Source organism: Phyllostomus hastatus, unplaced genomic scaffold, assembly GCF_019186645.2.
Source record: "Phyllostomus hastatus isolate PE091 unplaced genomic scaffold, TTU_PhHast_1.1 phas_scaffold_60, whole genome shotgun sequence".
Taxonomy (NCBI): domain Eukaryota; kingdom Metazoa; phylum Chordata; class Mammalia; order Chiroptera; family Phyllostomidae; genus Phyllostomus; species Phyllostomus hastatus.
Window position 1 is genome coordinate 6,603,702 of NW_025334038.1, and position 21,554 is coordinate 6,625,255.

At 34.2% G+C, this 21,554-nt stretch overlaps 1 protein-coding gene across 4 annotated transcripts in view; it reads right to left on the minus strand.

Annotated features, from left to right (window-relative positions):
* The window catches only part of DPP10 (dipeptidyl peptidase like 10), a 715,620-nt gene that overhangs the window by 105,303 nt on the left and 588,763 nt on the right, over positions 1-21,554 (minus strand). For all 4 annotated transcript variants that reach the window (XM_045826271.1, XM_045826270.1, XM_045826272.1 and 1 more), the window contains one exon: positions 6,021-6,141. In XM_045826271.1, coding sequence (XP_045682227.1) covers positions 6,021-6,141 — 121 coding nt within the window. The remainder of the gene's footprint in view (positions 1-6,020; positions 6,142-21,554) is intronic.

Consider the following 21,554-nt stretch of genomic DNA (forward strand, 5'->3'; position numbering starts at 1 on the left):
TGCTCCTTTTGGGGGGACATAAACTTTTTATTTAATAAAAAAGTTTATTAATTGGCTGATATACTAAAAGTTATAACTGCCTTTTTGCTAGGTATAGCTATCATGAAAGTAAATAAATCAAATAAGAGAAAAAAGTTAGTGCATGTTGTTTATTATTTGGCTACCCATTAAATTCATGTAGGCCTGGCTGGGTCTCCCAACCAATGCTCACTGCTCTTATTACTATGAAAACTATAGAATTTTCTCCTCCTAGGTTCTGGTAATAGCTGCTTCCCCTTCCCGCCTCAGGTATTAATGGCTAAGCCATTGTTAGCCATGGGATGCTGCATATCCCTATTTATCAAGTGCCCTTCATGGATAAAACTTTGAATACTACTTTGAACGTGCCATCTTTTTTTCCAGTTGTGGTCTTTACCCTAATTCATACAAGTAACTTACAATTCAGATGAGGAGACATGAGTCATCCACATGAAAAAAAGAGTTAAATGTCAATTGAGTGTAAATTCCAAGTCTTATGGGACTTGAAGGTATATGAAAATGAAAATCGTGTTATCTGAATCAACACTTAGGGTTTTTAAGAAGCAATGAGGGTTCCATCCTGGGTGCTGTAGTTGTGTGCACAAATACTTCTCAGGAATTAGAATGGCCCAGGTTCTAGAGCATCATTCATTCAAAACTTTGTATTATCTACTCTCATTTATTTGGAGTAATCTATGACTAAAGTTGTTCCTCATAACAATGTTAAAATAGTGCAAATAAACAGTTATTTGACTTCCTCCAGGTACAAAAACAAAGCTAACTGAAATGGAAAGAATATGAATAAAATAACATTAAAAATGCATTTTCTTAAGAGTCCTGTTGTATAAGTCACAAATTTTACTCCTGGGTTGAAATTTCCTGTGTTGATTATATTATATTATTTATAAACAAAGTATTTTTAAGAATTCTATTTTAATGTAGGTTGGGTTGTTCATTGTCTTTATTACACAGATTTGCAAAATCTCACTGCAAAGCAGATGGAATTTTCAACACATGTTGTTTTATATCACAGACACTTAAAAACAGCCTCAACAGAAAGCATTTAGAAAAAAAAAAACTAATATATAACCACTGTGTTCTGAAAAGGAAGCTGATTTTATCTACTTCTTCCTTATCAACTTAGACAGGATTTCCTGAGGATCTTATTGCCATCTCTGTGGAACTGTGGTTGATTATTTTTCTTTAATTTTTAGTATCTCAGTCAATTTTCTTGAAATAATTTTTTATATTCACAACTTTCTCACTTCCTATTTATACCTCCATCCACTGCAATCTTCTTTCTGGTAAACAATTGACTGATTTTGCTGTTGTCAAGTTCTAGTAGCAGATCCAAAGGTAACTTTAGTGTCCTTAGCTTGTTTGCCCTCCAAAGATTCAGCAATGCCCATTATCCTGTCTTCCTCTGGCTTCAACAGGTGCATCTCTAAATTTTTTTGTTTATCTGTCACAGTGCAGTTTTACTGGAATTTAGTAAGTACTCAATAAATCTTTGTTGAATCAGTGAATAAATAAATATGACTCTGTGTCCAAAAGAAGGCAAAATAAATGGTGAAAATGGGCACTTTCCATTTTCTCATTAAACAATAAAAAAGTAACAATCATATTTTGTGGATAAAGATACTGTTTTTTTCCCTGAAATTTTTTTCTCTCAAGTGTCTGTCCCTGTCATTCTTAAAGCTCAGCACAATGATCATTTCCTCTATGATGCCACCTATATTTCCCTATGTCACCAGACTCAATTCTGTTCATACTTTTATTTATTATGCTGACATGTGGTTCTATTTATGTTTAAATGGTTGAAAGTGAAAGTCGTTTTTTGTTTCTACTTATATATTCAATACTATGGAAAAATTTAAAGTTGTAAACAAAAATGTGAATTTTACACTTTTTAAGAAAACACTAATCAGATACTTTATTCAGTTAAGTTACCATGCTAAATACACTAATTTATATAAATAGCATTAGATGTACTTTATGTGAATTACATTTAAAATAATGTTTAATTTTGAGAATAATGCTTTGTTTTTCTTCTGAACGTCACTAACTCTTAAAAGACACTATATTTTATTTGTTTTCCTTCCCTTAAGAACGAAATACTAAAAATAAAAGAAAAAGGGCTTTAAGATTTTTAAATAACACTTTTAAAGACTTTTAAAGCCTTGACATTAGTGACTGTGGTTACACAATTACAGATTGGTGAGGTCCTCAAAGATTAAGTTATGCCCTTAAAATTTGCCACAAAAACATTTTATCTTTTTATGTGATTCCTTATCTATTTTTCCTCTTCTATGACATTTACAGAAGGCAAATTTCAATGAAAAAAGTAAGTTGAATTGTTATATATTACTTCTGGAGTCTCCTACATATACTAATTCAGATTGTAATTGATTTCTATAATGTAATAAAAAGGAAATCTCCACACTAGATTATCACACACATACTGTTGAAGATCAGATGCATTCCTCGTAGAAATCACTGTGTTTTGTTGAGTACTTTAGAGGAAAAGAGAAGCACTGGATTCTGGATGCTCTTGGCACACAGGACAAGCAAATGATAGTGGGAGACTCTTGAAGCATAGGTTGGGATGACAGGCAAAATGTTGAGGTGAAAACAATGACAGGAATTTGAGGTCCTAAAATATATTCCTAAATTCCTCTACCATACCTTATCATTGATTCCTGTGGTAGGGTCCCTTATCTTAGAACTAAAGCAAATTGACTTAAATCCATGGATAGTAGGTTTCAGAGTCTTTGGCTGAGTAAAGAGACCAATGAAATCCAACATCTTAGGTGCATAATGTATGTCATCCTTTAGGGAACAATGAAAGGCACTGTCCTGTGACAAGTATAGCTAACTAGGACTAAGCCCTGATTTTGAAGACACACATTCAAGTGTGAGCTCTGCTTCTCATGAGTTCTGGGGCTCTGTCCATGATCTGGGTTTCCTCCATGATCTGTGTATCCTCCATTATCTGGGTTTCTTCAGTAAATGATTAGATATATTAGCAAGGTAAGGTTAAATCACATAGTACATCTAGTTTCCTAGTATACCTAAAACATAAAAGCCCAAAGGATTGAATTTAATTTGAATGGCAAAAACTATAATTTTTCCACTTCCCCTTTGGAATGTGCCAGACCTGCACATATCATCACAAAAGTTTCTGTTACCTGTTTGTCCTCTCTATCCACCAATGCAATTTTCACTCTTAGCCCAGATACATACATTTTTATTTTCTAATTAAGAAAAAAAAACATAATTCATCAGAAAATGGTCTCTTTGTCTTTATAAATTTTTTAAAAATGTAATACCATATGCTATATGAAGCTTTCCCTAAAGGACAGAGGCCCAAGCCATCTTGGTCATTGGTCAAGTCAGTACAGTTTACATTGAGTATATCCCCATTTGACCAAAAGTTCTTTAGTGTCAGGGATCACTATTTGTCAGACAATGTAGAATGGCAGCACACCAAGAAGCATCAATGTTCTTTCTAAACTACTCCTCTCCTCTCTGAAGTCCACTAGTCCTAAAGAATGCCTGCTCACTGTTTTTGTCACCACTGTTTACTAGTTATCCAAACCAGAAGCCAAGGAGTTATTCTTGTCTTCCATCTTCCCAAACTATTTAACCACAAAAATCTATCTATTTTACTGGCTCATCAGTTTTAGAATCTTCCCTCCTTCTTCCTGTTTTAACCATAGTCCTATTGCTCATTAACTCTTTACAGAACATAAAAACTTTTGTGTCAGCATGGATGGAACTGGAAACTACAATGCTAAGTGAAATAGGTCAGTAGAGGAAAGACAAATACCATATGACCTCACTTATAACTGGAATATTGAACAAAATAAACTACTGAGAAAAATAGAAGCAGAGTTATAGAAACATGGAACAGACCTATAATTGTATGAAGGTAGAAGGGAGGGGGTAATGGGAAGTAGGAAGGGGAAGGAACTAGTCAAAGGACAAATATGAATGACCTATGACCATGGACAATGAAGAGGGGATTGATCATGGGCTAGAGGGGTGGATTGGGTAGAGGGGGCAAAGGGAAAGAAGTTGGGACAACTTTAATAGAATAAATAATAAAAAAATAAGAAACAACACCTTATGGATACTCACTAGTTCTTTCTGCTATTCAATCCCAGCTTCACTGTAGCCAACTGATCTATTTATATGAAAGAATTGACACACTCCCTTACTTGAAAAGCTCTATTAGTCCTCCCATTTACTAGAAAAAAATAATTGAAATCTCAGATTATTTTTAGGGTCACTATACCTTGTTTCTTGTTGCCTTCTTTTTCTTTAAGTGTTATGCCTCAATAATAACAAGCAGATTTCAGTTCCCTAGGCACTCACTATGCTATTTAACCCTACTGTGTTTTTACAAGCTTTTAACTCTTGCTTACATTTTTCTTCCTAGTTACTTCTTATGTGTCCAACTTAATATTTTAGACTCAACTCAGAGGGTTTCTCTTTTAGGAAATAGTTGCCAATCCCTAAGGATGAGATAAATTTCTCCCCTTTGTTCTTTCATAGAATTTTGTGCATACTGTGATTTGACTACTTAAAACACTGAATTGATCTTCTTTTTTTGTCTGTCAGAGTCTCACATAGTCCAAAAATTTTAAAGATAAAGGGCATATCTTACCTAGTTCCTGTAGTTAAGATATGGTTTGCTCTGGCTACCTAGTTTACCAGAAATATTCAAGTTTTATATTTGTTCTCCGGTTGTTTCTTCAATTTACTGGGCCACCCCAGGTCCTTTAAATAAATTATCTTTTTGAAATAAGAAAGCTAGAATTAGCTTCTGACACTTTTAAACAAAGAACCCTATCTATCCACTTTGGTATTTCAATTTTTAAAAAAAATTTCCATAGCATAAAAATAGTTATTTTCACAGTAGCTACCACTGGACCTTGGGATAAACTGTAGCCTCTCAAATCTCCTATTATTTGATGCTGGCATATCCACAAAAATATCTTACAGATATAAACATACATGCAAACATACACATATAAATATCAAGGGCCACACACAACGTTACTTTCTTGATAAAAAAGCTCCATCCAGCAAAATTTGTCTCTTAATGTAAGGTTCCGAGAGCAGTAATTTATTTTGTTCCCTGATGTATCTAAGACCCAGAAAAGTATTTAGAACATAGCAGATCTTTAATGATATCTGTTGAATGAAAGAATAAATAAATAAATAAATGAGCTAAATAATTTACTTCTTTACAGAATTAAAAATATTGACTCTGAGGCAGAGAAATTGCATTTGCCAATGTTGCTCCAGAAAATAAATTTTCTGAGTGATACTTAGCCTAATCATTTCTAATAAAATAGACTAACTTAGTTTAAATCTTGACATATTTTGCCAAAATCAGTTTCAGAGCCTGAAATCTAAGTATTAAAGTCAAGCTTTGAGTTTCCCCAGGAAATCGGTACCTATAACTCAGCTGATAATTGGTACATAATTAAACTGGACAGAAGTTTTCCTCATCTAATTTCTTTTTATATTCTAAGTTATTATTAAAACTTAATTCAATAGTTATTGCAAAGAGCTCTTTAGGTAGGTTTTATTTTCCTCCATATGCAATGGCTTTCCAAATGTGACATAATATTCTTAACAGGAATGATTAAAATCAAGTGGCTTTATTGAGCAGTAGAGGTTTTTGTTTCTTCTTTTCCAGAAATCAGAAAAATTCAACATCTAATTCCTGAGTGATACAAGGTAATCGTTCACTTTCATATTTTTATACACACACACACAATGTCAAATGTGAAATCATATAAGTAGATATAAATCACAACAAGTATAAATATGACTATATGCAAAGATATGAAAGCACGAAGGAAATGTTGAAAGGAAATGTAGAGAAATAGTGCTATATGTGTTGTTTTAAAATGAACAGATTTTTCTTAGAGATATTGTATTCAAATATGACATTTGCATTATTTTGAAACTAAATCTATTCAACTCACCTTCATATAACCAGTCAGCAATTCCATTGAAAATAATTCCTTCTTTCCCAGAAGATGTCAGTCTCAATGAACTGCTCTTTATATCAGGTTGATAGTAGATATTGTTTTCAAAAATATAAATCTGGATCAGGAAACATGTAAAACACACAAACCAAAGACCCCACATATTAGGAAAACTTTTAAAAAACTTTCTTATTACAGAAAAATAGTTGACGAGCTAAGAGTTTTATTTGCCAGCCATCAATTTCTCTTTATTTAATGCATATATTTGTATTGCTTTTTTATTGTTCTTCAGTTACAGTTGTCCCACATTCTCCCCCATTGTTCTCCCCTGCCCCACCCATGCCCCTGTTGCTCCCTCAGTCAATTCTCACCATGTTATCCTTGCCCATGGGGCATTTATATATGTTCCTTGACTTGCCCCATCCCCTACTTTCTCCCATTATGCCCCTCTCTCCTCCCCTCTGGTTACAGTCAGTTTGTCCCTTATTTCCATGTCTCTGGTTCTATTTTGCTAATTTCTTTTGCTGATTAGATTACACTTATAGGTGAAATCGCATGGTATTTGTCTTTCACCACCTGTCTTATTTCACTTAGCATGATCCTCCCCAGTTCCATCCATGCCATTGTGAGGAATAGGAGTTCCTTCATTCTGCTGTGTAGTATTCTATTGTGTAAATTTACCACAATTTTTTTATCCATTAATTTACTGAAAGGCACTCAGGCTGTTTCCAGCACTTTGTGATTATAAACAATGGTGCAAACGATACCTCCAAAAAGGGTTTGATCTCCAAAATATATAAAGTACTACCATGACGTCACTCTAAGAAGACAAACAATCCAATTGAAAAATGGGCAAAAGACCTTAACAGATACTTCTCCAAGGAGGACACACAGAGGGCCCAGAGACATATGAAAAGATGTTCAATGTCAGTAGCTATCAGAGACATACAAATTAAAACCACAATGAGATACCACTTCACACCAGTCAGAATGGCCATCATTAACAAATCAAAAAACAAGTACTGGCAAGGATGTGAAGAAAGGGGAATGCTAGTGCATTGTTGGTGGGAATGCAGACTGGTGCTGCCACTCTAAAAATTTTATGGAATTTCCTCAAAAAACTAAACATGGAACTTTCCTTTGATACAGTTATTCCACTGCTGGGATTATACCCTAAGAAACCTGAAACAGCAACTCAAAAGAACCTATGCACCCCAATGTTCATAGCAGCATTATTTACAGTATTACTTTTAATTATTAATTGTTGTTTCTTTCTCTATCATATCAGTATCAAATTATCATTTGGAAATCACATTTCTCAGTATTGAAACTTTTAAATCTGTATTTTCAACAAAAATTTTTCATCTATTTAATAATCTCTTTTTGCTACCTCAAAACTGGTTTGTGTCCGAGATAACATTTTTCATGCTTAAGAGACTGATAAATATACTAGACACCATTTTAGTGACAGCCAACTGACTGATTGAAAGGCTTCAATTTTGGGTCTTTACTGATATAAAAATGCATTTTGTGATCAATGAAATAATCTTGATAGAATCTCTCTTATTCTATCTGCCTCAACACACAAATCCACCAGTGAAAGGAAAGGAAAACAAAATTCCTTTTAGTTGATAAGTGAACACATCTCACTATGCATATCATCTGGCAATTCTTTCCCAAAAAGCATGGCAGTAATAACTATCTTGTGCCTGAGGGCTCAAGAAGGAATTTTAATTTGAACACATCACAGAGACTTCCAAAATAATATCAGCAGCAACAATGGGTCCAACAATAGGACAAAATTATTAATAACCCAGTTAAAAATATTTTTAATGATAAACATTTTAAACTACCAGCCTATGTGATAGTATAACCTTCACAGAACCATGTTTCATCCACATGTTGGAGGAAACAGAATATTGTCCACTGTATGCCAAATTGCTATTTCAATTGATCATTCTACTAAGAATGTGAAAGCTGGACTAGTGCCCATGTGTTCCAGCATGCTATGGGATAATTACATAAGAGGAAATGCAGCAAACATAAGAACTTCTGAAATAATTGTCTGATTAATTATGAAGTCCTAGATTTAGAATCTTGGTGTGCACAATGAGAAAACAATGTTAATATCCAGAAAATTTCATTGATATTCTATTTTGATTTTAGTGATTTGGCAAATGTTTAACAGTTACAGTATTTAATTAATCATTTTACCACTATCTGAGATTTATATTACAGGTGAGAGTGCTGATAGAAAATATAATTTGGCAGGGAAGAAGAAAGAAATATATATCAGGGTATTTAAAAATATGGGCTTCATAATCAGGCAGTATAAATTTAAAATATCAGTGACTTGAACAATTTTCCTTTATTTTTTATTGCTGTTCCAGCACAGTTGTCTCCATTTTCACCCCACCACACCTATCTCTGCCTCCCACCCTTGAACCTACCTACCTCTTTGGCTTTGTCCATGTGTCTTTTATACATATTCCTTGATGGCCCTTCCCCTATTATCTCTCCTTCTCCCCCCTCCTCTTTGGTTGAACAATTTTCTTAAGTTTTCTAAATCTTGGTCCTCTCCTTTAATAAATGTCCATGTCTCACTCCTACCTTAGACATCTGTTCTGAAAAATAAATGAGGTGATAAATATAGAACATATAGCACATGTGGCTATTAGCGGAAGCAAAGCTGACCTCACGCAGGATAATTTGGCTCAAAATCCTGCACTTTATTGAGATTACAAACCCTAAACCAAAGCAAACCTATATGCCTTCAGCCAATGTGTAAATTATCCCAAACTATTGACCAGTACTCATATTATATTGGTGTATAAATTATTTATTAAGAGTAGTAGAATAATAATATCAGTATTAGTAATAGTCCTATATGGAGAAGGAGGTATTATGGAGAAAGAGGTATTAACAAATAATATTTACTGCCTTCTCTTCATTTAAGAAGTCTTCAAGTGATAACGGAAAATAAGAAATAAGATTATTATTGGAAGCACATGGGTTACATTTAGGCAAAAGTTTAAGAACTATGTCTCAGGTGTCTTAAAATTGAATGGAAGTTTATTTTAATGACTTTCATAATCCCTCATAACCAAAAAAAATTAACTTTATTCCAGCCATCTAGAGCTTAAATTTTATACCCTTGGTATACAACCTCCATTTGCCCTTCACAAACAATATAGGAGATAGGCACACAAAGTATTCCTTTCTTGGAGGGAATCCCTGTTTTGGATCTGAAGCTTCTGATTAGGACTTGTGAGTAAAAATCCACTGCAAGGCTACTTAATAAACACATGTGACTATTATTAGGCGTAGGAGTGACTTAACTCAAAGTAATATTGTTTCAAATCCTCCTTCTTAAGGGGACAAACTCTAAGTCAAAATAATTAAGAAAACCTCCATGATTTCATCAGATGTATAAATTATCCAAATCACTGACCAGTAATTACATTTATATTTGAAGAACAGATTGGATGATATTCAGAATCCATATGTAGCTGACATCTGAAAAGAACAAGCAATATGGGATCAGAATTTTAATGATATTTACTCAAAGCTGCAATATCAGAGATTGTCCAAAAGATTATTTTTCTGTGGACAAAAATTACTTGCTGCCTTCATGAAGATGTACATTTATAATCTCCTAACCCCTTTCAATTACTAAGGTTTTTCCATGAATTATATAGTTTCAGATAACAATCACAAACTCTAAGCACTACCTTAGCAATTCAAGAGCTGCAAATATTCTCAGGTACTATATGGGTGCTCTGATGAAATTAAACTGCATCCAAATGGCAATCATCAGCAGCTGCAGCTAGTTTTCAATCACAATGAAAATACGACAAACACTGATGCCATTTATTTTAATGCTGCTGATTAAACTGTCACAATATTTTGATGCCATTTATCAATTCTTTCAATGAGCTACCTGAGCATTATAACAAATACAAATGTGTAGCTATTTGACCATTTAACTCTCCAATCTATAGACCAAGCTAACTACCAAGGTTTTTTCAAAACCAATGATGTTAACACACTTACAAAGTAAGTCAAAACTGGTAAAGTCATCACTAAGAGAACAGGAAGACAACTGAAATACTATGTGCTAAACCATGACAAGTTGAGAAATGTCTAATATGTGTTCCAAGAAATCATTCTAATAAATATGTTAGTCAATATTGCTAATTACCAAGTGATTGGGCACAATATATGTCATTGATGGGAAGAAGTTCCTCAGGGCTCATGTTCAACTTTCAGCCTTCTCTCTCCCTGCCACAACCACCAGCAATGCTTCAGCAGGTGGTAAATAGCCATGGAGTAAACTATTCCTAATCCAGCCAACTTGTAATGGATATATAGCAAGAACTGAACACTTGATGTTAAAAGTTGTTAAGATTTTGAGATTGAGAGTAATCACAATATAAATTAGCTTACTGTGACTGATTCAACCAGGGACAATACCTGATACAAACACTACAGACTCTCCCAAGCTTTTAGCCATCTTAGAAAAATACAGCAAAATAAAACAAAAACATAATCGAATATTGTATCTGTCTTAGCTGAAATATTACTGAAAAGCTACTCCACTTCTATGGGATTAAGTCATTTTCATAATAATTTTACACTAGAAAACTGTAATTATTCAAAAATCCCCAAGCATTGTAATGATGCATGATAATCTGTAAAGTTGCGGTCTAGTTGAGATAGTATTTTAGGTTATCTTCTGCTGTGACTTGTTTTCTCAGGGGGAAAAGAAAAAAAGAAAAGCGAAAGACTATCTCAGATAATATGTCACTAGCAGAGATTTGATGAAAGGGGTGCTTTCTTATGTTGATACCAAAAATATAAAGTATATGGTCATATGGGAAAGCAATGCAGCAACTGAAAACAAAACCTATTCCATCTCAACAGTGATCCCAAACTTGGGTCATTGTCTTAATAGGGAAAATAAGTGCCAATATATAGAGAAGGATGAAGAGTGAAATTTATTTCAGCAGTGTTAATCATGGTCAAAAAGAAGAGTCAAAGTGAAAATCCATTAAAATGAATGGCTGGATGGATTATGACTCATCCACATCATGTGATAATAATGTTCAGGCTTTGAAGAGCATAAATTAATGCCATATGAGTTGACTTCGAGAAGTTTCATTCAGATATTGTCAGGTGACAAAGGCACAAAATGAACAAAATAATTTCAACATGAACTCATTTTTGTGCACAAGACAATGATAATAGTAATACAAAATCTTATCCTAGCATGAGTCTCACTAACATTGGATATTATCTGTTGGTACTCGAGCCCATGCCTGCCCTCTATAGTCTTCTATTACTGTGGGTCATTACAAGCCTGAAATGTACATTTCCAAGACTCCTTTGGAAACTAGTCTTCTGATCTTCTTTGTTAGATGGATTCTAGTCTGAAAAAAGGAGAAAGTTGCTAGTTAGAAATTGAAAAGACCTTTGCTTCTGGCAGTGGCTCTAGAATGGAGACCTTGGAAACCTCAGCAATAGTGGCTCACCAGCAATTTATAAATAGATGAGGAAACTACAGTAATATATATTTGTATAATATATATGAGGAAATTATAACTATGGAAGAATACATGCTTGTCTTTTAATATAGGTATATGTTTAGGAAGGTAGATATCCAATGAAAGAGAAAAAATACCTAGTCAAACATAAAAGACTGGGAAAATAAACTAAGTATAAAATATAATAAGAAGATTTGACCACATTTATGCTTGCATGTAAATTACACAAGTTAGTAGATTTATAAGTAAGGCACCAGTATTCATTTCAATGGTAATGAAAATGATGACAGATATGCAGAAGTTAGTCTCACATGTGGGTTACATAAATAGTAGTTGTTAATTTAAAAAAAATTGAAACAATTAATAATAAGAGTGTTTTTTGTAACTTAGAGTATGGTTTTTCAACATGGATACTATTATCATTGAGACTGGATATTTCCTTGTTATGGAGGACTGCCCTGACTTTGTAGGATGATTAGCAGGACTCCTGATTTCTACAGACTTGATGTTGGTAGCAGCCCCTTTCCTCAGTGTGACAACCAAAAATGTCTCCAGACTTTATCTAAAGTTCCCTGGAGAGGGGAGAGGCAACGTCACCTCCAGTTAAGAACTAGTAACTTTGAGTTAAATAAGTTTATTTTCTTTAACTTAAAAAAAATAAATGTCATGGATATACAATATATTAGCTATATTAGTTTCAGGAGTACCATACACTGATTTGACATTTTTATACTTTATTATGTGAACACTCCACTAATTCTAGCAATAATCTATTATTGTGAAAACTTATCACAATATCATTGACTATATTCCTTTTCACTTTGTTCACCCATTTGCCATCACCTCTCATTTTTTGACATGCTTATATTCCAAAAACAAAATATTTGTTTTATTTCACTAAACCTTTAAAAGCCAATTTTCAATTTGTTGTTAAAAAGTACTCTGCTAAGTGTGTCTATATTACAATTATTTTTAATGTATAGTCCCTGACTTCAATTAGATTATAAGTTCATGTGAGAGACAGGTAGGAAAAATTCTATAACCCAGTGGTGGGGATGGGAACACACATTACAGGGCTTAGCCATAAGTGGTAGGGCTCAAATCATGGAAATCTAGTCTAAATTGTGTCATAGAGGACAAGGAGTGATGCCATGGAATAAGGAAGGTAGAGAGGAAGAAACTCCCGGTGAGGGAACAGAATGAGCTAAAGCAAAAGTTGTACAACTATGGAAACATTAGGAGAACTGTTAGATTTAGAAACAAACAAATAAGATTCACATACATCTCTCTATATAAATGGTTACTGTCAAAATTAAGATGGTGCTGAACCATACTGCAGCATGAATATTGGACCAAATAGTTTGAGCCCCACGTTTTTTTCAGTAATTATGTTGTTTATGAGCAGGTGAGTAATTAGGAAAACAATTGGTGCCAATAAAAGCACAGAAGGTAAATTGGGGGAGTACAGGCAGCAAAATAATTCAAATAGTATTCTTAATAGGGATAATAATGATCAAAATGGAGTTATTATTCTTAATTTATGGCTTTCTGCTTATGTCTAAAATGTTTATATATTCAAATGCCAATGTTTTAGTATCTCTTACTTGGATCCTTTTAAGTCTTACTCTTCAGAATCAGTCATTACAGTTTTTAATACCAGGTTCATACCCTTCAAATCATATGCGGACTTATATTTGCCCCTGCTCTTACAGGCTTTGAATATTCATATAACCATATGCTTGCCTCCTTTTGGCCCATCAACCATACTCCAACCTCATTATACTCTCTGATCCACCATTGGCACCAAAATGTGTGTGGAACCTTTTACTTTTACTTTACCAAAAACAGATTTTAAATTCTAATCATGGCAGCTTATCAATTTCTTTAAAACATTAATCTAAATATTTGTCATTAAAATTAATTTAATATTATATTATCTTGGAAATAAATGACAAAAAGATTTTCAGTGATTTAGAGTGATTCAGTAACTAAGTGATTAGGGACAGATGTTATCATATTTCAATAAATAAGAGAGTTTCATTATATGAATAGTATTAAACCATAATTTCATACAGTTGTTTTTATCAAGAAAGTGTAAGAATAAGACATCTTAAGCTCCATCAGGTACATAAGATGTTGCATGACATTTAAAATTTTTAATAAATACAAAAGACTGAACTATTTAAGCCATATTCTATTAATGGATCTGGTTCCATTGAAGTTGAAGAAAAATTTTTCTCTTTTAGCAATGTGTTCCCCTGCTACATTTCAGTATAGAAAACATTTGGAACAATTCTTTAAATCCTTTAAACATAAACTTATACATAAAGATTCTTTTTTGATTAACATTACTTTGATTCTTTTGATAACCTGAAAGAATATAAGTAGACACATTTTCAGAGCATTTTATTTTTACACTTAGAATGGCTAAAATGAAAATGAGAGCCAATAATAGGTACTGCCAAAGATCCAAAGTAACTGGAACTTCCAGCCAAGATGGAGGCACAGGTGGATTCACTTTGCCTCCTGGTACAATGAAAAGATGGACAACAACAAATTTGAAAACAAAAAATAACCAGAACTGTCAGAAAATTGAATTGTCCAGCAACCAAGGGGTTAAAGAAGAAACATTCATCGAGACCAGTAGGAGGAGCAGAGACAGGCAGCCAGAGGGCCAGTACTCAAGACAAGGTGATGGCTGGCAGACCAGGAAGGGCAAAATAGCAGCTGGTAGACTAGGCAAGGTGGTTGCTGATAGAGTAGGTGGTACCACATTTGTGAGCTAAAAAACTCAGAGGAGCAACTGGGGAGTGAGGCAGACCGAGTAACCCAGGGTTTCAGTGAAGGGGAAAAAAACCTCAAAACCTCTGACTGAAAAAAATCTGTGGGGCTTGAGGTGGTGGGAGAAACTCCCAGCCTCACAGGAGAGTTCTTTGGAGAGACCCACAGAGTTCTAGAATGTACACAAACTGACGCACCTGGAAATCAGCACCAGAAGAGCCTAAGTTGCTTGTGGGTAGCAGAGGAAGTGACTGAAAGCTTGCCAAGAGCTGATCAAGCAGCACTGTTCCCTCTCTCACCCCTTCCCCACATACAGAGCCAGGATGCAGTAAAATGGGTTGCCCCACCCTGATGAATAACTAAGGCTCCGCCCCTTACTGCATAACAGGCAAACAGAGACAAAAGCATATGGCCCAAATAAAAGAACAAATCAAAGCTCCAGAAAAAATGCAATGAAGAGATAGCCAACCTATCAGATGCACAGTTCAAAACACCGGTAATCAGGATGCTCACAGAAATGGTTGAGTATAATAGCAACATAGAGGAAAAAGTGAAGGCTATGAAAAGTGCAATAAAGCAAAATGTACACGGAAGCAACAGTGAAGAGAAGGAAACCAGGTCTCAAATCAACATTTTGGAGCAGAAGGAAAAAAATAAACTCAATCAGAACAGAATGAAGAAACAGGAATTCAAAAAGTGACAAGAGGCTTAGGAACATCTGGGACAACTTTAAGCATTCCAACATCTGAATCATAGGGGTGACAGAAGGAGAAGAGGAAGAGCAAGAAATGCAAAACTTATTTGAAAACATAATGAACGAGAAACTCCCTAATCTGGCAAAGAAAATAGACTTCCAGGAAGACCAGGAAGCTCAGAGTGTCCCAAAAAAGTTGGACCCAAGGAAACACACACCAAGGCATACCATAATTACACTACTTAAGATTAAAGATAAGGAGAGAATCTTAAAAGGAGCAAGAGAAAAGAAGACAGTTACCTACAAATGAGTGCCCATAGGACTAGAAGCTGATTTCTCAAAAGAAGCCTTACAAGCAAGAAGAGGTTGGAAAGAAGTATTCAAAATCATGAAAGGCAAGGATCTACATTCAATATTACTCCATCCAGCAAAGCTATCATTTAGAATAGAAGGGCAGATAAAGTGCTTCCCAGATAAGGTCAAGTTAAAGGAGTTCATCATTCCCAAGCCCCTTGGGAATTAACATTTCATATGTGAAATGTTAAAGGGACTTATCTAAGAAAAAGAAGATCAAAAATACAAACAGTAAAATGACAACAAACTCACAACTATCAACAACTGAATCTAAAAAAAAAAACAAAACTAAGCAAACAACTAGAACAGGAACAGAATCACAGAAATGGAGACCACCTGGAGGGTTATCAGTGGGGAGGGGCCAAGGGAGTGGGGACAATGGGTGAAAAGATACAGGGAATAAGAAGCATAAATGGTAGGTATAAAACAGACAGGGGGATGTTAAGAATAATATAGGAAATAGAGAAGCCAAAGAACTTACATGTACAACCCATGGACATGAACTAAGGGATGGGAGTAATATGGGTGGGAGAACGGTACAGGGAAGATGGGAATAAAGGGGAAAAATGGGTCAACTGTAATAGCATAATCAACAAAATATATTTAAAAATATCTAAAGTAACTGGAACTTTCATGTACATCTGGTGGGACAGTAAATTGGTGCAATCACTTTTTAAATCTCTGTAACAGTTTTTACCAAAGCAGAACACACGTATAACTACATAACTCAGCAAATCCATGTAAGATACAATATCTCTTCACTTATGATGGAGTTTTGCCCAGAAAAAAACATCATAAGTTGTAAATATCATAAGTCAAAATGCACCTTTTCCACCAAATGGCACAGCTTAGCCTAAGCTACCTTAAATGTGCGCAGAAAACAATATCTAGAAATTGCTAGCAACACAGTACATAGTAGAGTATTGGATGTTTACTCTCATGATCATGTGCCTGACTGAAGCTGTGTCTTGGTGCATCATGAGAGAGTATTGTAACCAGAAAAAGTTCAGAATTCAAAATAATGTTTCTACTGAAAGGGAGTCACTTTTGCACCACTGTAAATTGAAAATTTGCAAATCAGACATTGTATGTCTGGGGACTGTCTGTATACACCTAACACAAATGTATATGAATATATGTCTAAATATCCATATAGATATCCATACTGTCTATTCCTAACACAGATGTATGTGGATAAGTATTGACATATATCTATCAGGGGGCATACATATGAATTCTCATAGCAGCAGTGTTATTTATATTAGCCAGTTGATGTTACAAGTCAGGATAATGACTACCCTTGGAAGGGAGTAGTGACTGATAAAGGGCAGAAAAAGGGCCTCTGGGATTTGAACAAACTTCTGTTTCTTCTCTTGGCATTGTGTAGAAGGCAGCATTCACAAAAATTAGCTCAACATATTTGGCAGATGTATATTAAAATAAGAGAAAATGTTATGTTGAATTTTATTAGTAATCATAATTCCTTTAAAATATCACTATAAAGACTATCAATATGTTACTGAAAGCCACAGTGCATCCTTCAACTTTATAAAAATTCTGTTTCCTTAATTTACCAGTATGCAATAAATTCTGAGTATCCACTTGTATAATTCAAAGTAAAGCTATGAACACAAGTTAAATAGTTTGATTACCTCTGACATTTTGACTTTGAATAAATCTCTCTGTGGGTTATTAAATACTGCTTTCATTTCTCTGCAGGACCATCATTGGGATATAGAATAACTCACTCAAATCATTTATGTCACCTTTGCTCCAGCACCTGACATTCTTGAGATAGAATTACTATAAAAGAACTCTCATCCCTTGACATTTGCAGTTATTCATCTCAGGAAACCCTTTTAAATAGATATTTCTTAAAACCTTTATAGAACATTGTGAATTTTCAAAGAAGTGAAAGATAACCCTTTGTCTTAAATTCATAATTATGTTAAGTCACTTCCCAGTTCTAAAGCTCTTTTATCCATACTTTAATTTTAGAGGAAAGTGGATACCAGATAAAAGTTAGTATAGAGATAACTGAAGACTAACTCCAATCATTGAAGTGTAACAGCAAATTCTCTTGACCACATCAGTCCAAAAATTTTCTTTAGAATAAGAGAACATCTTATAAAAAAGATCATGTTGATAATTAAAAAATACTAAAAATTTTTATGGGTCCCGAGTAATAAAATTATACCCACAAAAGATAGTCATCAACATTATTATATCATTAAAATATTATTATTATGTACTGATGTATATGTGTTAAAATGCTAGGAGACAGTATTATCTAGTCCCTGTAAGATGGTCTTATCCAGTTCTTGTATATCCATTTTCTCTTCTACTCCACTTTCTTTTCTTTCATTTTTCCTTCACCACCCCATTTCTTGCATTATTTCTCTTCTTTCAGTCTTCCATGATAAACTGACTTTGTATCTGGCATTGTTTATGTGCTAGGCACTGTGCTAAATCTGGAATATATAAGTACAAGGCCTTATAGTCTATTGAGATTTCTAATGCAAGAACATACAAATCATTGTCAACATAGCCGATAAAGAAGGAAATAAAACAATGTATGAGAACATTAATCTAGGGGAACATATTACTGCCTAATATGTGTCATGGCAGTATAACTTGAAATGAAAAATAAAAGCAAAAATGTAGAAAAATGAGATCTCTATCATAGAGACATGGCCCCTAACCCTGACAGTGCTCTTGGTAAATTTTGGCAATTAGCTTACTTAAATTTTCTGATACTTAGTATTCTCATTTATAAAATGGTGGTATTAACACTCTCATGGTGGTCTACAGGATTAAAGAAACCTGGTCATGGATGTTTTCTAGGTACCTGTACATAGATGCTCAATATTTAAACAAAATAATTGATGATAGTATTGTAATTGGCCATTAAAGATATTATCATAATTTGAGGAGAATCAAACATTCTTATATTATCCTAAAAAATTTAAGCATTTAAGATGGTAGGTTAATAACTTTACCTCCTATTTCTCCATATCAGCAACATAGTGTATGTATTTTCACTTATCTGACCATTCACATCTAATTTCCCTTCTTATTTTGGAGGGTTCTTGCACTATGTGAGTATTAAGGGAAAGTAGAACCTAGTCTCTAATCATAAAGACAAAAAAGCCAAATAAAACATCCCTAAGTCATGACCACACCTTTAACTCAGATTCTGTTTTTTAATTATATTTTAATTGCTGTTCAAGTACAGTTTTCTGCCTTTTTGTCCCCATCCCATCCCACCCCACCAGCCCTCCCCACCTCCCTCCTGTTTTCACCTGCTCCCCTTGTTATTCTCCATGTGTCCTTTATACTTGTTCCTGAAAACCTTTCCCCTTTTCTCCTGAAATTCCCTCCCCTCTCCCCTCTGGTCACTGTCAGCCTGTTCTCAATTTCAGTGTCTTTGGTTATATTTTGCTTGTTTGTTTGTTTTGTTGGTTAAATTCCTGTTAAAGGTGAGGTCATATGGTATTCGTCTCTCACTGCCTGGCTTATTTCACTTAGCATAATGCTTTCTAGTTCCATCCATGCACAATGAGATACCATCTCACACCAGTGAGGATGGCCATCATAAACAAAGCAACAAAAAACAAGTGTTGGAGAGGTTGTGGAGAAAAGGGAACACTAGTGCACTGTTGGTGGGATTGCAGATTGGTACAACCCCTATGGAAAACAGTATGGAATTTTCTCAGATAACTCAGATTCTTAAGGGAATAAAGTTGAGTTTGAGAAACTATTTACAACTGCGAACCCTCAAGGATCCAGAAAGCATGGAGGTCAAATGCCCACTGAAGTAGTTGCCAGATGCGGTATCTCCACCAAATTTTACTGAACACATTCCTGTGTCAACAATGCCTGGCTCTTCACAACTCCTTTTTATTTTCCAGTCCTGGAGTTTCAAACTTCCATTGATTCTGAGAACTTTCAGTTATATTTTTAATTAGTTCATTTTCTCCTGAAATAAGCCGAAGCCAATCCTCTTGCTTCTTCCAGGAATCTTACTTGCTGGATGGCATGCAACTGTCTAACCTTCAAATGCTCATAAGTAAGAAAGTGCTTCATTGTTATCTATGTTGGAAGACAGCTAAGTTGACCTCTTTTTCTAGGTAGCTCCCTTCCCTTTAATCCATCCAAAGTTTAGCAAAAAGCATGGTGCATATGCACTTTAGCCTCTGATATTAAAACAATTTGTTTTATATTTTTATTGTAACTCCTTTCATTTCAAATGGTGAACATTATAAAAGAGATTCCATAAAGGAGGGTTGAGAAATACTGGAAGAAATTATTACATGCTTATCAATGGTTCAGTACCTAATGCTTTCCAGTTTATAGGCATGCTGATAAGAAAACAAATTGAAAAATGCAGAAGGTGAAACCAGCCTTGGCTATCTCCCTTACACATTTTCCCCACAGCTCTAGACTCTTTATTCCACTTCATGCAATTTCAAGATATCCTTGGCCACAAATGAAATATATATATATATATATATATATATATATATATATACACACACACACACACACACACACACACACACACACACACACACATATACACACACATATATAAAACATTTACATTTACATTTATATTTATATTATACTTATGTTTATATTTATTTTTTGGTTTTGTGTTTTCAATGCATAAACATTCAAACATGGTTTAATTTATTTTTAAAAATATTGGATATCAGTAAAATAACTATAGAAACATAGACTTAGTAATGAAATGTCTATGTCCAGAATCAATGTGTTTATTCTAATTAATGTTTTTATTAACTTAAATTTAATTAAACCAACGATGAACTAAGGATAAGCATCTCTTAAATTCAAGCATAACTTGAAATTCTAGGGGGACTAAATGGTGATGAATGGAGACTTGAATTGTGATGGTGAACATACAATATAGTATACAGATGAAGTATTCTAGAATTCTGTGACTAATACCTGTATAATTTTGTTTATCTGTATAATTTTGTTCACCTCAATGCAATCAATAAAAAGGGAAAAAAGTTGAGATATGTCCCTGTTATTTCCCATCCTGTGAGACTCTATAGACATTGCTATCCCTTGGGCTTCAGTTTTCAGTCTGCTACAATGGGGCATAATTAAAGCCTGCCTGTGAAGATGTGTAGCTGCAACACCATCTGCTTTAATAACCTTTTCTTTTGTAGATGAAAGCATGGAAGATGGTATTTAAAACAGTCATTTTTGATTCTTAGGAATTCATGTTTGGTGTGGGCCACAGATTATTCACTGTTGTTTCTCCCTTTATTCTCCTTACTTGCATCTGTCCAATAAAATGACAAATCAAAACCTTTCTGTCAGTACTTTCACTGTGACATTGTCCAATTAAAGAACTATTGTATTACCATATCATAAAGAATCAACTTATTTAGATCACATTTCTAAGCAAAGTGGACAGTTCAGTAATTACATATTAATTCCTTTTTAAGGCAACCTCTGCCTCAGCAAATCTCATCTACTTGCAATCACATATATATATATATATATATATATATATATATATATATATATATATATATATTTGTTTGTTTTGTTTTGTTTTGTTTTCCTGTATTTGTTTTAGTTCTACCTTGCTTATACATTAACACACAAAACAGAAAAATCTTACTTGGACAGAGCAGTTATATAGACTTCCTGGTGAAATAACACTATTTTCAAATGCTAATGTCAGATGATATTATACATTTCATAATATTTAAAGAAACATTAAGTATATATTTACTACTGGGAAATTTTTTTCAAGTTTCTTAAAGAAGAAGCCTTTAAAATGGAAAAAAAGAGAGATCTGGCCAAGATGAAGCATAGGTAGAAATGCTTTGTTTCCTTGCACAACCAAAAGAAGGATAACAACCAATTTAAAAACAATAAACAACCAGAACTGCCAGAATAGCAAACTCCATGAAGCTCTGACAACCAAGGACTTAAAGAAATATTCACCCAGACCAGTAGGATGGAGTGGAGACAGGCAGCCAAGCAGGCAGAGAGGACCCACAGCAAGGCTGTGGACCACATGGGTGAGGAGTGGCTGGCTCATCAGGAAACTAAAGACTCAAAACATCTAGCAGTAAAATACTGTGGGTGGGGGTTGCAAAGTTAGGAGAACTCTCA